Raw genomic sequence first — 22142 nt, 5'->3', positions numbered from 1 at the left:
TAACAATACCATGAATTTTGATATACTATCTTTTAAAATCTGTTGTATTCTATCCCCACCCTAGCTCTAGACTGCTGTTGCTTGTTACTTAGTGAAAACTCAGGGGCTGACAGCTTTGTTTTTTAAATATATTTTATTGATTTTTTTACAGAGAAGAAGGGAGAGGGATAGAGAGTTAGAAACATCGATGAGAGAGGAACATCGATCAGCTGCCTCCTGCACACTCCCTACTGGGGATGTGCCCGCAACCAAGGTACATGCCCTTGACCGGAATCGAACCTGGGACCCTTCAGTCCGCAGGCCGACGCTCTATCCACTGAGCCAAACCAGTTAGGGCTATTCTTTTTTAATGACCTGTTTTTTTCAGTGTGCTTTCTAGTGTATGTTATAAAATGGTGCATTAACATATATAAGGAATTCAGGAAGTAAGGTGTATATACACGCGGTGTATGTTCAGCAGTTTTACTGATCAGAGTGTATCAGTCAGAGCTGTGTGGAGGCCGCTGCCTTAGAGGGTCAGAACGAATCTGATAGATGTGGAGTAGAATCTGCCATTTGCTGTTTGACGTGACAACAACACGGTTCCCCTTATTTCAGAGAGTAACCTCATTTATAACTGGAGAATGTTTCACAGAGCACATTTCATTAAAAACATTTATTAAATTTATATGCTTAAAAGTTGAAGCTGTCTTTATGGGCTCTTTTGTGTTTTGACCTCCTTTCTTTTTGTTACTTGACAATTTCCTTATTCTATTCAGGACTGTGCGGACATGGGAAGTTGAAAATCCAAAGAAACAAAAGAGTGTGTTTAAACCACGGACGATGCAGGGTAAAAAAGTGATTCCCACCACGTGCACATACAGCAGAGATGGAAACCTCATAGCAGCCGCCTGCCAGAACGGAAGCATACAGATCTGGGACCGGAATCTGACGGTGAGTCAAGGACATTTAAGTCCGTTTTTCTTAGAAGAAAATCACCTTATACTACTATCTAAGACAAATGTTAAAATGTTACGAAGATCAATTTTTCTGAGTTTAGCCCTAATTTAAACTTCAGTGTTGATGAAACATTGGAACTTTTGCAGTAAACAGCATTTTAGCAAATATACCAGCTTAGGATTTTCTAATGCATATTAGATTTTGTTTTTAAAATAAATTAGGTCTTTTGGTATAAAAATTAAGAAGCACAGTGGAGGTTATTATACAGCATTTCAATGTACATGATTTTGAAAATGAAGGATTTGATGGTAATATAAAGCAAGGCTAAGCAGAGAGCTAGAAAATATCCCTTAAAAGTTTTAAGAAAATCGTGAAATGTCCAAGAAGACACAGCCATTGCTTTGCAGTTATTCCTGTAGTAATTTAAAAAATATTTTGTCTTTACATTCCATGACATTCCATTTGAATAGGTTTCAGATTTTTCCTTTACATTATTAGAATAAATAAAAATTGAATTGGAAAGGATCATAGAATTCTATAATCAGAAATGATGAATATAAAAGACTTCCACTAATTTTGTGAATTGCCAATATGCTTTAAAAAGGGCTTTGTATGCCTGGCTGGTGTGGCTCATTGGTTGAGGGTTGACCTATGAACCAGGAGGTCATGGTTCGATTCCTGGTCGGGGCACAGACGCTGGTTGTGGGCTCTATCCCCAGTAGGGGGTGTGCAGAAAGCAGCTGATCAATGATTCTCTCATTGATGTTTCTGTCTCTCTCTCCCTCTCCCTTCTTCTCTGAAATCAATAAAAATACATTTAAAAGAAGGGGGGGGGGTTGTATATGTGGTAAAATAAGAACTTTTGATAAGTAGAATGATTCTACCTTACTATAGTACAATTTGGTTATCTTTTTTTTTTTCCAACAGTAATTCATTTTATTTTATTTTTATATTTTAAAACTTTATTGTTGAAAGTATTACATATACCCCCCTTTGTCCCCCACTGACTCCTTCTAGCCCGCACCGCGCCCCCCCCCGCCCCAGGCCTTTACCATCCTATTGTCTGTGTCCATGGGTTCTGGTCTACTTATTAATTTTATTAATGCAGTACATTTTTATTAAGTACCTACTATATGGCAGGCACTATTCTAGGCACTAGAAATATTGCAATTAGCCAAAATTCCTGACCCTGGCTGTGTAGCTCATTTGGTTAAAGCATTGTCCAAATCAGTGTTTCTCTCTCTCTCTCTCTCTCTCTCTCTCTCTCTCTCTCTCTCTCTCAACCAATCAATTAAAACATTAAAAAAGAATTCCTGCCCTCGTGGAATTTACATTCTAGTTCTTTTTAAAAATTACAAAAATAATGTCTTTCAAATAAAACATTCACATTTTGAAAGGGGTCCCAGGAAAGTAGTTGTCCTTTCAGGCGGAAGAGTTAAAGCTAGTTTTCTAGGAATAAGGTAAAAAGCAATGGTAGTGAAAGAAGAATCCGTGTTTATAATGCCAGAAATAGCTTTGGCATTTTCCGTTTGTCAGATCTCTTTATTTCTGTTTTCATCTTCACTATAAACCCCGTAAAGCTTCATAACAGCACAGAGATTTTTAAAATCCTTTGAATTGTAAACTGAGTTTTAGCCAAGCAATAAATTTTTAAGTAACTGGCTTTCATTGTCTCTGGGAGCTGTTGATTTAAACATAGAAATTCTAAACCATGAAGTTTTCTTGTGTAGCTTTAATAGTGTCTTTTTAACACGGTTCATATATATCAATGTGTGTGTCTTTCTCTTAGAGCCTTTATATTTTTATAAAGTTGAATATCTTTTTTAAAGATTGGCCTTGCATATCTCTTCAAGTAATGAGTATCCTGTTTCCAGTTTTGTAGAAAATAAAGCTGTTGGAATGCTAATTCTCCGCCCCCCATCTTTTCTAGCCATTCTGCTAATCACAGTCCTTGATTCTATATTGTTAGAATTTAATAGTACATGAATGTATGGCTTATTATACCACATCCCATTCATTATATTTTATTTATATTTTTACGTTTGCATGTAAGTGTGGGTCGGGGAAGCTGGGGCTAGAGCTGGGCATCACATCAGGAGATAAGCTCCTGGGCAGGTAACCCCTGGTGAGTAAGAGAGCATATGATGGAGAGAGAATGCAGGAGAGGAGTCCCCAGTAGCAACTTACACCCACTGCGCCCTGAATCTTTAAGTGTCTCCAGTCACCGTCAGGTAACCAACTGAACCACCCAACCAGGGCAAAATTGACATTTTAACCCATGTTAACATTTGCTTGATTTATGGCCTTGTTTACCTTACCCTTTATTAATAGGGATTAAGAGGTTTTATTTGTTTTTACATAGGGAGAGGATTTGCAATGTGCTTACTTTAATTGAATATAGCACGGACAACCTTGTAAGTAAATATGTATAACTAATTTGCTTTTTTCAAATTTTTTTATTTGAATTGAATCCTAATTTTATACATGTGAAATGTATACTTTTCAAAAAAATCCATTACTATTATTTTATTATTAATTGCCTCTCCTTTCTAATCTCATCATCCTATCTCTACCCCAAATGCTTGTAAATTACCTGGTATGTATCCCTCTGTACTTTTCTCCATATCTCTATAACTGTATGTATTTATATATCTAGCTATCTATGTAGGTCAGGAAAATTTCACCTGGTGTTTTTGAGCACCTACCACCTCACTGAGAAGGAGTCAAAAGTAAAAAATGTGTTCTTTCCCTTCTTTCTCCAAAGACTGATCACTTAATAATTCACAGCCTTTACCCAGTTGTTGTTCAAGTTAAAGCAGTGAAATACTGCATATAGGGGGGAGAGAAGCATATTATAGAGGAAATATGACTTTGAAAAAATCCTCACCTGAGGATATGTTCATTGATTTTTAGAGAGAGAAAGAGAGAGAGAGGGAGGGGGAGGGAGAGGTGAGAGAGAAACATTGATCAATTGCCTCCCATATGCACCCTGACGGGAGGTTGAACCCACAATCCAGGTTTATGCCCTGACTGGAAATCAAACCCACAACCTTTTAGTGTATGGGATGGTGCTCCAACCAACTGAACCTCCTGACCAGGGCGAAATTGACATTTAAAAAACAATTTTTAAAAAGCAAGTGATTTAGAAAAAGATTCTAGTATCATCCTTTGGGAAAAAATGGTGTATCTCTATAAAAAATACAAACAGCAATGTTAAAAATTCAAACAGAGATTTTTGTCTTTTCATTAGGCTTAATAATACTGGGAGTCTAGAAGACTATCTATGGACAGCTGAAAGTCTACTGTATAGTTCTGTAGCACATTTTGTCAGTGATACCTGAGACATGCAATTACATGGAACTTCCTGTCGATCAGTTCTGAGTTTCCTAAGCTCTTATACACCGCATTTTCTTTATTCATGAAATGAGGGCATGATCCCCACCTTGTCAGGTTATTTTGAGGTTTATATTAGGCAATGTATTTAAAGAACCCAGAATAAGACTTGTTTCACGAAACAGGTTCTTAATAAATATTGGCCTTCTTCCTCCTTTTTCTTCTTAGCTCCCAGGTGTTTTACAGTTTTTGAAATGATGACCAGTCGCTAGAAGTTGCTCTACATTCTCACCAAGGCTTATTTATCTTTTATATAATAGTCTTCCTAACAGGGTGTCAGGGTTATCTCATTGTGGTTTTATAAGTGTTCTTAAAAATTAAAATTTTATAAGTACTCTTAAAATATTTTCTCAATTTTTAAAATTTTTATTGATTTTAGAGAAAAGGAAGGAGGGAGGGAAGGTGGAAGGGAGTGAGGGAGGGAGAAAGAGAGAGTGGGAGAGAGAGAGAGAAGAGAAGAGAGAGACAGAGAGAAGAGAAAGAGAAAAAGAGAGAAACATCAGTTTGTTGTTCCACTTATTTATGCATTCATTGGTTGATTCTTGAATGTGCCCCAACCAGGGATTGAACCTAAAATCTGGCGTATCGGGACGATGCCCTAAACATCTAAACTGAGCTACTTGGCCAGGGCTAAAAAATGTTAACTTGTAAGTAAAATAGAAGAATTTTCCCTAAATGTGGTAGGAATAGAAAACATATGTATACCCACGGGTGTATGTTGATACTTAGGAGAGAAAAAATGGAAATCAGTCATGAACCTAAAACATCTCATTTAAAATATATGAATACTAGAGGCCAAGTGCACGAAATTCTTGCATGGGTAGGGTCCCTAGCGGCTGCTGGCTGCCGGCTGCCAGCTGCCGGCCGGGGCCTTCCTTCATTCCGCGCTGCCCCCTGGTGGTCAGCGCACATCATAGCGAGCGATCAAATTCCCAGTCTCACGGTCGAACTCCCAAGGGTACACTTTGCATATTAGGCTTTTATATATATAGATTAGAGGCCCGGTGCACGAAATTCGTGCACGGGGTGGGGGGTGTCCCTCAGCCCAGCCTGCACCCTCTCCAATCCGGGACCCCTCGAGGGATGTCCGACTGCCCTCTCACAATCCAGGACTGCTGGCTCCCAACTGCTCGCCTGCCTACCTTCCTGATTGCCCCTAACCGCTTCTGCCTGCCAGCCTGATCACCCCCTAACCACTCCCCTGCCAGCCTGATTGATGTCTAACTGCTCCCCTGCCAGCCTATTTGCCCCCAACTTCCCTCCTCTGCTGGCCTGGTCACCCCTAACTGCCCTCCCCTGCAGGCTTGATCACCCCCAACTGCCCTCCCTTGCAGGCCTTGTCCCTCCCAACTGCCCTCCCCTGCTGGCCTGATCACCCACAACTGCCCTCCCTTGGAGACCTGGTCCCTCCCAACTGCCCTCCCCTGCTGGCCATCTTGTGGCGGCCATCTTGTGTCCACATGGGGGCAGGATCTTTGACCACATGGGGGCAGCCATCTTGTGTGTTGGAGTGATGGTCAATCTGCATATTACTCTTTTATTAGATAGGATAGAGGCCTGGTGCACGGGTGGGGGCCAGCTGGTTTGCCCTGAAGGATGTCCTGGATCAGGGTGGGGGTTCCCTTGGGGCGTGGGGTGGCCTGGGTGAGGGGCCTGTGGTGGTTTGCAGGCCGGCCACGCCCCTCGGCGACCCAAGCGGAGGCCCTGGTATCTGGGATTTATTTATCTTCTACAATTGAAACTTTGCAGCCTGAAGCGGAGCCAAGCCTTCTGCTCCCTCCGTGGTGGCAGCCATTTCTGTTGGGATTTATTTATCTTCTATAATTGAAACTTTGTAGCCTTAAGCGGAGGCCTGGGCCAGCCAGGGTGTGCGGAAAGCTTGGCTTCCTCCACCTCCGGGGAAACCCAGGCCTCCCTCCTGCTCTCTCCACGGCCATAGCCAGCTTGTTTGGGGTTAATTTGCATACTTGCTCCTGATTGGCTAGTGGGCGTGGCTTGTGGGTGTAGCAGAGTGATGGTTAATTTGCATATTACTCTTTTATTAGGTAGCATATGAATAAAAGCTTCTGTTATGGAGTCAAATGAATAAACATTATAAGTAAGCAATTAGTATAATGTTATATTTCCATTATGTTGAATAAATAGACCAGAGGGCCTATGCAGATTAAATAGAGAATGATGTAATTTTTATCACTATTTGGTGACTTGAATTTAGCCAAAAAATTAAAGTGAAAATAATTATGCACTATTTTTTTTTTTTTTTAATATATATTTTATTGATTTTTTACAGAGAGGAAGGGAGAAGGAGAGAGAGTTAGAAACATCGATGAGAGAGAAACATCGATCAGCTGCCTCCTGCACACTCCCCACTGGGGATGTGCCCGCAACCAAGGTACATGCCCTTGACCGGAATCGAACCTGGGACCCTTCAATCCGCAGGCCGACGCTCTATCCACTGAGCCAAACCGGTTTCGGCTATGCACTATTTTTTTAAAGACCAGACATTTCTACCTGCATTGTGTGCAGTCATGATTACAGAGAGTCATTTTGTAACTCTGTTTCCAATTTCATTATACATGTATCCAAAGCATAGCTCATAATTTCCTCTGAAAACCAGATCCCAAGCTTTGCCCTCTTAATGGCCTCCAAAAAAAGTTAATTTTGGCTTTTTTTCTGATTATAAAAGTAATCCATAGTTATGTGTAAAAATGTTCACCCAAAATAGAAAAGCATCTGAAGAAAATGAGTCTCCTATAACTATACCATCCCGAGGTGAGCATTTCTAGATTCCTCTCTGTACTCACATAAGGTGTGTGTGTCCTACAAGTGTATTGTTTCAGTGCTAATAATTAGCACCCCTCTTCCCTACCTGGAATCTAATGAAGAAATAAGACGGATCACTAAAGCAGGACAGATGAAGGCCAGAGTCCCCCTTTGTTACAGATGCTAGAGGAAGATGAAAGCCAGATGTGCCTGTTGACTAACTCCTGGAATTCGACAGACTTGCCCCCTCACCCCCACCCCAGTCTCATCCAAACCTGAACCTGGCCAGGCTTGCCCCAGGAAGACTCAGGGCATGGAGAAGCAGAGAGTTACTCCCTAAGAGCAGTTTGCACTCAAGAAAGAAAAGGGAAGCCCTGGCTGGTGTAGCTCAGTTGATTGAGTGTTGTCCCATGCACTGAGAGGTCACTGGTTTGATTCCTATCAGGGTACATGCCCAGGTTGTGGGTTTGATCCCCAGTAGTGGGCATACAGGAGGCAGCTGATGGATGTTTCTCTCTCTATCCATGTTTTTCTTTCTCCTGCTCTCTTCCTCTTCTCTAAAAAAAATCAATAAAAACATATTAAAAAAAATGAAAAAAAAGAAAAGGGTAGAGCTGAGCCAAGCATTCTCCCCACATTCACAGGTCAGATTAAGAAGCCATTTTCCTTCTCAGGAAAGCCTGAATGGGAAAAGGTTGGGCAGAGGACATCAGATCGAATAGTACCTCGGAGGCTATGGAAAAGAGTTTGAAGACTCTTCTGAGGGCAATAGGGCCATTGGGTTTCAGAAGAATGACATCATCATCCAAGTTATATTTTAAAAAGAATCACACTAGCCCGGCCAGTGTGGCTCAGTAGTGGAGCATTGACCTATGAACCAGGAGGTCACGGTTCGATTCCCAGTCAGGGCACATGCCTGGGTTGTGGGCTCGATCCTGAGTGTGGGGTGTGCAGGAGGCAGCCGATCAATGATTCTCTCTCATCATTGGTGTTTCTATCTCTCTCTCTTCCTCTCTGAAATCAATAAAAATAAATAAATAAAAAAAAAGAGAATCACACTGGCTATTCTGCATGGGGACAAAGGCAGAAGCAAGGAGATGGTTGGGGGTTGGTGGTTGCAGACATCCAGATCATTTCCTGGGCAAGAGGTCACTTGTTTGATTCCTATCAGGGTACATGCCCGGGTTGTGGGTTCGATCCCCAGTGGTAGAGATGATGTTCGGACTCTTTCGGGTTTTTGAAGCTACAATTGACAAATGGGTAAAATTTAATAAAGGTAATTTTTCCACAGTATTTAAAACTATGCCTTTTAAAAGTCTTGTACACTGGCATAATATAGATAATTTAATTTAGAAAATGATTCCATATAACCCATTTGATTATTACCTTTCATGATGCCTGATTTTTCTAATGGTGAGTAGGCTATGTGAGAGTAGAGAATTTAGATTGCATGAAAGCCTGCTTCAGTATTGTGTAGCCAATTTCAAACAGCTAATTTTACTTTTATTGTTATCTTGTATTCATTGACAGTATGGTATGAATGCTCCCCAATTATTTTTAAAAAAGGCTGTTGGGGTTTTCTCTGGCACAAGTCAAGTCCCGTGCAGTGTTAGATAGGACTGCCGCGCCTTCTAAAAGGGCCAGGCTCTGGGCGCGCTGCAGAACCTAGAAGCCTATATAAGGGATGCCTCTCTCTGGGAGAGACTGCCTGAGCCGGCTCCTCAGTTGCAGGACAGCCGAGATTTATTCTGTAAGCTGACGAGGCCAAACATTACTGTCCTAACCATTATAAACAACATAGTAAATGTTCAGTGTTCACTCCCAGAGTCACTAGTAGGACTTTATATACAGAAAGTAAAGTCTGAGCCAAAAATGTGAAACAGTTCTCTGGTCTGCGTGCATTCTCTTAACCAACCCTGATTCATTGCTCACGGACGTGACGCAACCAGCAGTGACCGAGCTCCCAGGCCCTGGGTGCTTCGGGAATCCACCTGGCCTTTCCTTTTCCTTCCTTCTTCTGCTAATTACTCAAGCCCTGATGATAGTCCACATTTCTTACAACTTCTCAGAAACTTGCATTTTTGTATGTGAGGCCGAAATGGAAAACATTGCAAGATTCTGTTAAACCTCAACAAGTCAGACTATTTTAAATATTTACCCATTTTGTGACTTATCAGAGTTTTTGGGGCTCTCAACTCTATTCTACAAAGTAATGCAAGGATCAGATCTTAATTCAGAAGTATTTTTGAAGTCTTTGCCCAAATTTGCTTATAACTAGTTATATAAAGAATTACTCTCACTTGAAGCTATCTGATAAAGAATTTTATAGTAGTGCCCCCTTATCTGCAGGAGACACGTTTTCAAGACCCCCAGTCCAAGCCTGAAACCAGACAGTACTGAACCCCATATAAACATATACTATGTTTTTTCCTATATGTACATACCTATGATAAGGTTTAATTGATAACTTAGGCACAGTAAGAGATTAACAACAATAACTAATAGTAAAATAGAACAATTATAACACTATGCTGTAATAAAAGCCATGTGAATGTGATCACTCTCTCAAATACCTTATTGTACTGTACTCAGCTTTCTTTTTATGATGATGTGAGATGATAGCAGTGCCTGTGTGAAGAGATGAGGTGAGGTGAGGACGTAGGCATTGTGACGTAGCGTTAGGTTACCATTGACCTTCTGGCGATTTGGCTAAGTGACTCATGGGTGGGTGGTGTATGCAGTGTGGCTATGCCGGACAGAGGGGTGGTTTACGTCCAGGTACGAGGGAGTGGACAGCATGAGATTTTATCACACCACTCATAGGTGCAAGAGTTAAAACTTACGAATTGTTTATTTCTGAAATTTTCTATTTAATAATTTGGATCATAGTTAATTGTAGATAATTGAAACTTCGGAAAGCTAAACTGTAGACAAGGGGAGCTACTGTACTTTGTGCAGGAAAAGTGTGACCCTCATGGGCAGAAAACACTGATGCGCATGGGACAGGTGGTGAAGGAGCCCGTACCTGTGTACATCACGGGATAACCCTGTTTTATTCTAAGAGAAGGTCTTACGCTCTCTCAGCCTGAAAATATTACCGAGAGAGAAAGGGCTCATTTGTCTTAGAAAATTGGATTTTTTTTTTTTTTTTTACCCATAGTCTATTACAGTTTACATTGTGGGCGACTGCACACATATCTGTACACCCCAGCACACACACCCAAAACTGAAATAGACATTTACTATAACAGCTTCTAATCTTGCAATATACAATGCAGTCTTATCTATTTTTTCATTCATTTTTGTTTCTAAGAAGGTAGTGATCATAATCTATTAAACTGGTTTTATGACCCACTAATGAGTTAGAATCCAGAGTTTATACAGTACTTTAAAGCATGTCTCAAATGTCATTGGATCTTCACAACAACCTTGTGAGGCAGGAAAGGCTAATATCAGTTCTTTCAAAACGCAGTTAAAGCCTGTAACTAAAAGAGAGAAGTTCTGAGTGGTGATGAAAAAGAAATGGTTTGGGGCATCGAGTGACCAGAGGTCCCCATGAACACGGGGCACCTGAATGGTGAGGGAGAGGAGGGAGCTGCAGATGGAGAACAGGAGGCGGATGGAGGCAGAAGATGCTTTGCCTGCCTGGGGATTTTTGTCTGTGCCCTTGAAGATATCTGGTATGTCACCAGAAGTCACCTGAGCTTAGAAGGTTCTAGGTTGTTCGTTTCTTGAAAAGCTACCAAAATTAGTTTGCTGGGCTCTACCTATGCAATTACCATAGTTCACCCCCTGCCGTCTCAGCCATACTAATCCAGTCCAGTCTCTCTAGTGAAGCCTGTTTCCCAGACTTCATCTGTTTGCATAGTACGCTCCTAATTCCTTCATATCTATAGACCACCTTGCTGTTAACTTAATTTAAAAAATGACTTATTTAAAAATTATAAATACTTCTGAAAATTGATGTAAATGCACATAACATGCAACTAACCACTTTAAAACATACAATCCAGTGGTTTTAAATGTATTCACAATGTTATGCAACTACCAGCTCTCTCTGGTTTCAAAACTTTTTATCACCTCATAAGAACATGCAGTGCCTATCAAGTAACCCCCCCAGACCCCCCTTCCCTAAGGAAACATTATAACACTACTATAAATAAGAAGCCAAAGTTGCTGTAAATAGAGCATAGCGGTTTTTCAAGTTCTGTTAAAAGTAAAACAATTATAAATACTAGCTAGCTGTCTGCCAAGGCTCCGTGCCTGAAATCTTGCTGTGTGAAAGAGATATTGGCAGGTGTTATGGAGGTATTAAAGACAAATTAGTGCCAAATCAAGACTTTCTGCTTGGTATAATCAGAAGAATTGAAGGAGAATTTAAAAAACATAACTCTCTTGCTATGAGTTTACTGCTACTTAATGCTGTTCCCTTTAGCCACCTAAAATTTATCAGCTATAGCTGAATTCACCTTCACCTCCTCTCATTCCTCTTCTCATGAAAGGGACTGTACATTACCCCCATAGTTTTCTATAACAGCCCCTGGAATTCAGCATGTTCTACCAGGTGTGGTGAGTGTAATTTTCATTATTATCCTGATAGTATCAAATCGGGTATTTGGGGAGTTTTAAGGAAAGGACAGATACTACTCTCAAAAAATATAAATCTTGTTGTGAAAATTAATTTATGCACAATTAACACAGAAAATAAAACAGATAATAGTCAGTAGGTAAGTGGGTGGTATTCTAAAAGTTCACTGGCTTAAATTCTTTGGAGCTTGAGTACTTTTTCCTGTAACTAAGACTTACTATGAGTTCTTACTGTGAATGTTCTGTATTAGCCCAGTGTGGCTCATCTTTCTGTGCTGTTCTTCGCATTCCCCAGAGGTGGCTCTGGTGTGATCATAAGAGTACTTTGCCTCGCAGATTTTATTTTCCTCCTCTGAATAATGAGCTTCAGCTCCAGCTGCTTATAAGGATGAAATAAGATAATCTTTGTGAAAGTGCTGGGCACAGGGCCTGGTACTCAGGAGAAGGTCAGTACGCATTCATTCTTTTACGCAGTCCTTTACATTCATCGTCCTTTCCAATATATTAAAGAACTGCATCAAGACCGCTTGCCCACATAAACCCAGTGGCATTGTTCTGATGTGACCTGTAGAATGTGACCAGACATTTCACCTCCTCTCACTGCTACCTACCTCCACATTAGTAATGGTGTGGTGGCAGTGATAGTAGTAATAATAATAATAATTAGAATAGGAGCTAACATTGCTTGCCTGTTATGTACCAGGAATTTTTCTAAATGCTTCCAATGTATTTGCTTGTGATACAGCTCCAAGGCCAATATTCCTGTCTCCATCTGAATGATACGTTAACTGAGATTGAGTTATTTACCTAAGGATACACGTATGGAGTGGGTAGATCTGGGATTTGACTCCGGGGAGTCTGGCTCCAGAGTCTGTTCCTTAACCACATCTTTTGGGCCTGTCAGGGAGTGGACTCCCATTCTTCCTCTCCAGCTGAAGGACCATCAGCAAGGAAGAGATGGGGGGAGGGGTGGACAAGGGTGGCGGGGGAGAGGGGGCTCATTCTCCTCTAAAGGTTTGAAAAGCCAGGAATCGCATATGCTCCAGGGCAGACATGTCCAATAGAGGATTTGCTTCATACTGAAAAGACCCAACTTCCGTCTGTCTGTCCAGACAGGGGCTACAGAGGTGGGTGTGTGGGGAGCTAGGAGAGAAGGAAGGGGTAGGGGACATAGTGCAAAGGGTGTTTCTAGGCCCTTCTATCACGTTAACAAGGATCAAACTGCAATAGAGGGTGAGGAAGACAAGAAATCAGCTCAGACTCCAGTGACTTCCGAGTCATTCCCTCCGCTGTACTCCCAAGTGCTGTCATCTGAATCGGCTGCGTTAGAATTACTTCCAAATTGTATTTCTGGTTTCCTTCATGAGAATAGTGTGGAGAGTCCACATAAATTGAAGAAATAATTCATTTTGCATTATATTTATGCCTTATATGTTTTATTACTGAGAGAATCAAGAAATGGCATAAAATTAAAACATCTTGCTAAGTTTAAATGTCCATAACTTAAATGAAATTCCTTGTCATTGACCAGATCTAGTAGCCAGATGACATCTTGCTGTTTTATTTTTAAACCTAGAAAGAGTTGCCTGTAAACCATTTAGTAGCAGAGCAAACTTTCCAAATGCTATGAGTTAAAACATATGGAGATGCTAAAGATACTTCCCCGGGGCTTGACTGTTTTCCCACACATAAACTGTGAATCTCACAGAAGGAAAGATGTTTTAGACATTTCACTGAAATATTAATTTGAAATCCTAGCAAAACACATGATAACTTCTTATTTATTTTTTAAAAATTCTTCATTCAGTTTCTTCACTTTTGTTAGATATGATAAGCCCCCCATATCCCTAAGTCCACATTCTTAGAAAGTGACTCTCTTGTATAAGCCTGAAACTGATATGGTAGCTGTGTGTGTTTGAATGTTTGGGGTTGATAGTGATTGCTCATTTACATAGCGTTTCTCCATTTACAAAGATAGACTTGGACCAAGTGTTTCTATTTCATCTTATAAGAGTGGTTTTCAATATTTAAAAAAGCCAGTGCGTAGTCTGTTTTTCAGTTAGTGAAGAAGACTTTGTGAAGCTTCATGTTCTGTACTCTGTTACAGAAACAGTGGATAGATTGAGTGTGCTTTTCAAACGAGTCTTTATCCTTACCCCACATAGTGATTTGCCATGCCTCTCTCTGCGGCTTCGGGGTGGGGTGATGTCGAGAGGGAGGCCTACTTTTTTCCCTTTCAGTAAAGGCCTGTAAGCAAGAGAGAGGCATGATCAGACTTAAGTTTTGAAAAACCACTGTGTTTTCCATCTAGGAGATAAATCAAAGGGAATTAGGTGTGTGTGTGGGGGGGGGGGTCAGTTAGATTTCAGGTGAGTCCAGTCCCAAATGAGAGGTGAGGAGGAGCTCAATTGAGTATATGGAGTGAGAATGGAAGACCAATCCACAGAAGTGAATTAGAGAGTATTAGGTTACAAGGCACCTATGACTTGGTAGATGTTTGTATCTGAGGAGTGAAGGGTGAGTGACGGACTGGTTTGAATGACTGGAGGCCTAAGCCACCCCCCAAGGCGGGGAGATCTGCCTGAGGAAGTGGGGGGAACAGAGGAGGCTGCAGGGAAGTCAGTTTTAGATAAGCTGAGTCACAGAATCTTCAACTCCACAGCCAACTTAGTTGAATAAGTCAATGGATTTATTAATTACTGGGGCTTGTATCCATACCCATTACTCTCTTTCCCCAAATTTTGACTGAAAAATGCCCTCACTTTTTGGCTTAGGGCTAGATTTCTATTTCCAGAACTTCACTGAGATTGCATTCTTTCCTTCATGATCTCCTAGCCCAATTTCCTTGTTTTTGCTCATTGAATTTCCATGCCCTGACTCCATGCCTTCTTTACCTGTATTACCACTTTGCTTAGGACCTCTGGCCCGTGTTTAACGATGATTCTTACCAACTCCCTCTGTGCCTTACTCAGCTTTGGATCGGAATCCCTTCTGGATGCATATATTGAGAGAGATGGCACAGTAATCCTCCACAGAGATTGTGTTTTCTCCATGTCCCTCTGCACTAATTTTGATGGAAGTCGACAGGATACAGCACCGCCGTGTCGAGGCAGAGTGCTGGACGAGGTCTGTGCCCTGCTGCTTCTGAGCTGCCGTTTGAAGTCACTCCTTCTCCGCTACAAGGAGAATTCTGACTATAATGTACAGAGCTACTAATGCTGAGATGTTAGTGAAAAGGTGAGGAGTGAGAGAGTCCTTTAGCATGATTTTAATGGATTTAATAACCTTTTCCTGTTATTTAATGGAGAACTATCAGGAACTTGAAACTCTCTTCACCTTTCTTATTCTGTCTGTTAGGACACTAAAATGAGTTCATGTTGCAAGAGTGAGGCATGTACATTTTTTAGCACTTTGAGGTCTAATGTGCTTTTATATATGTTATGGTGAGCTAGTAAGTTGAGTTTGAAAGTCATTATGGTGTAATGATTACCAGTGTACACTATGGAGATATGCCTGAATTCAAATCCAGTCTCTGCCATTTATTATCTGAATGATAGTTTCTCCGGTTATAAAATGGGGATAATTACAGCACCGCCTCCCCCCCCCCCCACTCCGCCAGGCTTGTTAGGACTAAATGAATGGTGTGTATATTTGCATATGTATGTGGTATATCTATGTGGTGTGTGTGTATGCACGCTTCGAACAGTGCTTGGGAGGTAGTAAGCTCCCTAAATGTTAGCCATTGTTCAGCCTTATTAGTTCAGAAGTTTATTTACGTTTGTTTTTCTGGTTGACTTCAACATGTCAGGTCCTAACTCTCTGAGTCCGTAGTGCCTTTCCTCTCGGTGAACCTCTCCAGTACGTGTCGCACAGAAGAAAGGTCACACTGATGCTGAGATCTGAGATCACACTTTGTGAATTGGTATGGTGCTGAATTAGCTCTGTTCTTGGCAGTTATTGGAATCTATGCAGCATCTGAAGTTTTAGCTGATTTGCTTATAAGGGAAAGTGATAACTGACACTTGTTTTCAAGAGCAAGACTAAAATATTTGCTTCAGTGAATTATCTTTTAAGTATTTCTAGAATAATTTAATATACATAGCACTTAAAGAAAAATATGTAACTTAATTAAATGGTTTTATTAGCCAGATGAACAAAAGCTATTCACTGGCTGCCCAAGGGATGAGTAAGTTAGAACGTTCAGAAGAGACGGAAACATGAAAACAGCCCCAGAGAGGGCATTCATTTGAATGATGAACAGCAGCTTCATTGTGTCCAGCCTTTGAAATTCTTCCCCTAGTTGCTCATTGGAGTAAGTTTTCCTTAAATAATTACCATATTAATACGATGTAAAAACCTGAAAAAAATTTCCCATCAACTTTACACTTTCTGGCCATGTGATTAAGACTCAGTGAAGCAATTTTAATCATTATAATAGGACCGTGATTTCCCCCCTCCCGCCCAGTGGATATGGACTTTATCTATCTGTGAAGATGTATCAAAACTTCCTCAGACTTTTATTGCAGTTATTTAGAAGTCTATTTAAAGGAAAGCCAGAGAGCTCACTGGGGCTGCTAGCAAGACAGGAAGCAGTTAAAAATTACTCTCTAAATACTTTTTCTGCCGCATTTGTGGGTTCGGGAACTCTGGTCCATGAGCCTTATTTATGCACAAATTTGTCTTAATACCTTCACTTTCTTGGCTCTTCGCTCTTTTAGGTCTGAGCTCATTGTATAATTTTCTGTCCATGGCTCTGGCCTTTTACATCTGAGCTGATGCCCGTGTCATCTGTTTTGGGTTATAAGCTCCTTGAGGGCAGTGTGTCTCTTTTGGCTTGGGTTCGACAACACCCTTTGATGGTTATCATGATGATGAAGTGGTTTGCTCCCTTGATTTGAAATATACCCTTGACTTCTGGTTAGCATAGTTTGAGATTTCACAATATCGCAACTATTTCTTAATATTCATCAACTTGCCAACTGCTTGTGTCATAGCAAAACAACATAATAGCTACGGTATTGTTTGTTGATCATTTTCTGGGGACTAGAAGTGTGTGTGAGCATTTTACATCTATTATTTCACTGAATTCTGGAATTTGTATTATAGTCTCATGTTATAGATGAGAAAACCAAGGCTTAAAGAAGTGAAATAACTTGGGTCTTGTGCACAACTAGAAATATTAAAACCAAGAAACTCAGGTCCGTCTGACTGCAAAGGCACTACTTTCAATCACTGTATCATGGTCTTATTTGATCCCCATGGATATTTGTATGTGCTATTGATTCTTTTATATCTCTGAAATACATATTTAATTTTTTTGTTATAGAATGCTTACAGAGTTCTCATAATTCTAATACCATGCCATTGAAAAACAAGTGTATTTCACTTATTTGTCTTCATTGATTAGGGAAAAATTTTAAAAACATCTTATGTCATTTATGTAACATTGAAAAACCTGTGTTAATGCTGTTTTATGGAACGAACATTCCTGATGGTAGCTGTCAGTGTTGCTGCATTTTGTATTTCCATGATAATTCTATAGCTGTGTCTCAGCTTTTCTGATGTAGTAGTCACTAGTCATTGATCAATAGACTATTGTGCGGTTTTTCTTTGAGAGAATGATGGAGTTAAAAATAATCACAATAATAATTTTAAAAGAACATGCTGACATTTAGATCTAAAGACTTTCTCCTCTAGGCTATAAAGTCTTAAAAGTAGGTCACACTTTGGGTTTAAACTCTGAACAGATACTTGCTCTCTGTATTAGCTTACCTTTTGATCTCAAAGCTGCACTTATTCTTGACTCCAGTGAATTTTAAATTGTCCTTCCAAATTTGGAAATACTGTGTGAAATGAAAAATCACTAGTCACTTAAAGGAGATCAGTAAATAAACAAGTTTGTACTTTTTTGTTTGGAACTTTTCTTCAGTCGGTGATTTAAGCTAGAAATAGGAGGCAGCTTAAAAGTCCAGAACTTCATGCTTACTTGAATGAAATGAGGTATAGTGTAGCATCTTTAAAATTCCTGTTAGGACTATTTTTTATTGACCAGAGGACAGGGGAATAGGAGAGTGTTTGTGGGCTGTACCCCAACATAGCCCGTTTCTCGGCGTTAGCATCATTGACATTCCACTTGTTTTCCAATACTCCATTCATTACGGCAAAATTGCTGTGGGTCTTTTGAACTATTTTTCCTCCGTTCTACCACCACCACAAACCACTGGAGAACATGACCTTTAGCCTTTTTCATTTCTCTGATTCATAGCACACTTTCTTATACTTAGAATTTCTCTTGCAGATTTCCCTGCCCTATACTGCCTAGTTCCAGTAGATAGAAACCTCAGGTCACTTCTCTGCTGTAGGTACCGAACACTGAAACACTTAATTTTGTAAATTGATTTTTGTTGTTCCGTATGGTGGTGTAAACTATTTTAGAGAGGCATGTTTATTCTATGGCTGGAGAAGATTGGCGATGGTGGGGAGGTGTCATTAAACGTTACATTAAGTATTCTAGATCTAGTAACATCCAATAGAATATTTGATTTAAATATACTTGTAGGAGTTTTGAAAGTGTGACTGCTAAAAGTGTGGTACCTGCTTTCTGAGAGTAGGTCTTCCTTTATTAGTATAAACTCCCTACGGTTAAGTTGACAAGTATTTATTGCAAGATCAACTAACTAGTGATGATTTATTTCACATTTTAGTTGCTTAGCCTACTATTACCACCTCCCCACAATTTACCTGGTCTATTTTCTGTTTCTCTCTATATTAGCATTAGGTTTCCCTCCAAAATGCTTAGTCAAGTTCTTTCTTTTGTCTTCCTCCATTTCTTCATCGTCTTAGTATGGAAAGTAATAGTTAAAATTCTTTAAGTTTAGAAAATAAACTATATTATTTGTCCTATTGTTACTTATATTTGACATTTTAATCTTGATTTCTGTTGCCAAGATTTAAAATAGGAGCACTGAGGAGACATTTGAAAATGAGCATATAGGTTACGATCCTATATCCAGATATTGAAGGGGTCCCATTTAAGATGTTCTCAAAGACAGTATTTCCAGCATAAAGCTGTCCAGATAAGACCCGTACCAGGTGCTCATAACAATCAGGAAGTGGGAAGTAGAATTTGAATTAGAAAAGAGAACCCTGGTTGTTGGAGGCCCGGTGCCTAGGGGTACACGGTGAGCATGCCTTGTATGCTGACTCACAGAGGACTGAAAATGGAGAGGCATGTCTCCCTCACCTAAGGGTGGCAGAGGAAAAAGAAAAGGGTAAGAGAGAGATCAACAAAAACTCATCCTGCAGCTGTTTTTATGTCTTCAGTTTCTTCCTGCCAGCTCCTAATTAATTCCATCAGGTGTTCATAAATCGAGAAAATAAGCCAGCACTCTCAGTTCACCTCATTTTTATTGCATCAATACTATTGCCAGGTCCATTATTTTAAAAGATTATGATCCAGATCAAAGTATGAAAACAATTCAAAACTGATTAGAATTACACAATACATTTTTTGGTGTTTTTTTTTGTTGTTGTTGTTTTTTTTTTGTTTGTTTTTTTGTGAGCAATAAGTGACTTGTTTTCCTAAAAAGAATGAAAACTCATTTGCTAATTCATAAATCTAGAAGTATTTTGAACTTTTTATAAAAAACATATATTTTTATTGATTTTAGAGAAAAAGAGAGAGGGATAGAGAAATAGAAACATCAGTGATGAGAGGGGATCATTGATCAGCTGCCTTTTGCACGCCCCACACTGGGGATTGAGCCCGCAACCTGGGCATGTTCCCTGACCGGGAATCGAACCATGACCTCCTGGTTCATAGGTTGATGCTCAACCACTGAGCCACGCCGGTCAGGCTGTTTTGAACTTCTAATGACAGTTCTTACTTCTATCAAATATAGGATTAGATATGAGGTAAAACATTCTTTAGAACATGAATATTATACTTTCAAAAACATTGTCAAGCTTCACTTTTTCATGACTTCCTGGGGCATTTTGAGAAATAATTTTTAGGTTTTCTAAAATCTTTTAAACTTCACTCAAATGAAAAGACAGAATAAGAGCCAATTCCCTTTCCAGCCTTTCTTAGGGGAAGGCTAGAGCTTTGTGTCTGCAGTCGCTTCAGAAAAGGTGGAAACTCGGTGGGGTCTTCCCAGCTGCAGTCGATGTGTTGGGTGACCATTGTGACACTACCCAGGCTGTAACTAGACACATCCTGCAAAGGCTGCCTGAACTTCGTGAATGTTCTCATGAGACCTGGAAACAGAGTTGGTGCTTGTTCTTCTAGGTAGCGCATAATTTATACAAGGAAGGCCGCAGCTCTGCATTTTTGGTAACCTGTGATATTTCCAGCCTTACTACACTATGCCTCATGTTACAATGAACCGAGGGACAGCTGAAATCTCTTCTAAAACCGTTGCCAGTCAGTGGAGTAAGTTGAGTGTCTTTCATTCAGTGCCGTGCCTGTGACACTCATGAACTCATTTGGCCACTTTCCCACGTTCACATTGTTGTACATCCGCTGTAGCCAAATGCCTGTGTGTCAACTGTGCGACATAAAATGCCGAACGTCAATACTTTTCTCATGAAAATAATTCATAGTTTAGCTTTGAGTGCCTCAGACACAGGAGGCACAGACTGAAGTTTGTGTAAAGTTTCAAAAATATAAAATAGTTGTTTTTTCATGGAAACAATTTGTTTTCCACTTTTCTTTTCACAAAGAAACCCCCATACTAAAAACAGCTCATCAGTAAATAGGTAGGATGAGCAAATGAAAATGTTTATTTTGAGAGGATGTACTAATAAGTACTTTTCTTCAGTGTATTTTCTTACTTTATTTGCTAGACTAAGGTGGTGATAATGTCTGCAATGTCTGAAGAACCTGTGGGTTCCGTTTTTAAAAGGCCGTGTCTTTCAGGCATGTTGAATTTTCTTTTGTCTTTATGTACATTTATGAGGCTACTCTACTGTAATTTATGAGGCTGTAATTTAGAAACTTACTGTAATTAATCCCAATATTGACTTGAACTTAACTTTTTTTTTGTTAACTTCTTTTTAAAGAATAACATTTCCCCCCCAAAAAAAGAATTAAATATTCCAGAGAAAAAGAGCTCTTCTTTTAGTGATAATCTGTTGGTAGCTAGATTGTCAGAGGTCACTATAAAATAAAATATCAACAAACATCCTTATTACTCCACCGATTTTTTGTCATCTGGAGTTTATGTACAAAAATAGTGGTTTGAGCTATTTCTTTGGCTTTAATGAAACAACATTATGAAGTTGAGCATTTGCTGCTACTTTGTAGTTTGTTATTCACAGCCTTTGAATTATAGCTAAAAATAAGCATGCCTTTTTTATGAAAGGAAGAGTAACTGGACTTTTCAAATATGAAATTTTATTTACATATTTTTTTTTGATAAGTTGTGGTATGAGCACACACACACACACACACACACACACACACACACACACTGGAATATTATTTAGCCATAAAAATAATGAAATCTTGCCATTTGTAAGAAAGTGGTTGAACTTCGAGGGCATTATGTTAAGTGAAATAAGCTAGGCAAAGAAAGACAAATACTCTGTGGAATTATATATAATTTAATCCATGTAAATTGGATTTAAAAATGTTACAGCTCATAAAAAAATGGTAATTTGGAGCAAGAATTTTCTCTGCCATTTGTATTTTTATCTCTTCTAAATTGCACTGATCCTATTGAATTTTGCTACTTATGACCCTGTTGAATTTTACTTGTACGGCATTAAGTTTCTTTTTTAAAATCATTAACATTGTTAGCATACTCTGAATAATGTTTGAAGTGATTTTAGAAATCATTTAGAAATGACATAAAATGAAACAATGTGAATTTTGAATGATGAACTCCCTGAAGCATATTCCTGTACCCAACTTTATAAAAATCAAATCAAATTTTTCAAAAGGCATTTAAAAAGGGTGCTTGTGCGTATACTAGAAAGCTTCATGTAAAAAGGCCCCTGGTCTGAGATATGCAGGGTAATGACAGGAGACAGTCAGCTCTCTTAGTAAGGATCAGTCTGGCAGAGGTAGAGTGAAGAATGGAAGTCTAATGACAGTACCACTCAGGTGTAGCTAGAGCAAAGGGTTTTTACTGGGAGTAGCAGGAAGATGGGCCAGGAAGCTAGGTTTGGGTCAGGCCAAGGAGTATGACTATCATTGCACCTGATTTTAGACATTCATTCATGCATTCACTCACTTACTTTCTTACCTGTTTACTTACTTACCTTCTTATTTTGCAATGTTAATTCCCAAAACTTTATGCATATGGAAGTAACACAACCAACAGAAACTTTTAGAAAGATTAACTTGGTTGAGATGAAAGAAATGAGATCTCTTCTTACCTAAAGCTATTATAAAAATGAAAACTGGGATGAAGCAGAGGAGCATCATGGGAAGTGGGACTTGAGATCTTGAGCAGGTT

The 22142-nt window shown here is 39.6% G+C and overlaps 1 protein-coding gene across 1 annotated transcript in view; it reads left to right on the top strand.

The window, feature by feature from the left end:
• Positions 1-22142, top strand: part of WDR70 (WD repeat domain 70) — a 187298-nt gene that overhangs the window by 105132 nt on the left and 60024 nt on the right. The window contains exon 10 of the mRNA XM_080679033.1: positions 759-933. Coding sequence (XP_080535159.1) covers positions 759-933 — 175 coding nt within the window. The remainder of the gene's footprint in view (positions 1-758; positions 934-22142) is intronic.

The sequence above is a fragment of the Plecotus auritus genome, assembly GCF_963455305.1.
Source record: "Plecotus auritus genome assembly, chromosome: 7".
In the NCBI taxonomy this organism is placed as follows: domain Eukaryota; kingdom Metazoa; phylum Chordata; class Mammalia; order Chiroptera; family Vespertilionidae; genus Plecotus; species Plecotus auritus.
This window is presented reverse-complemented; position numbering and strand designations above follow the sequence as displayed.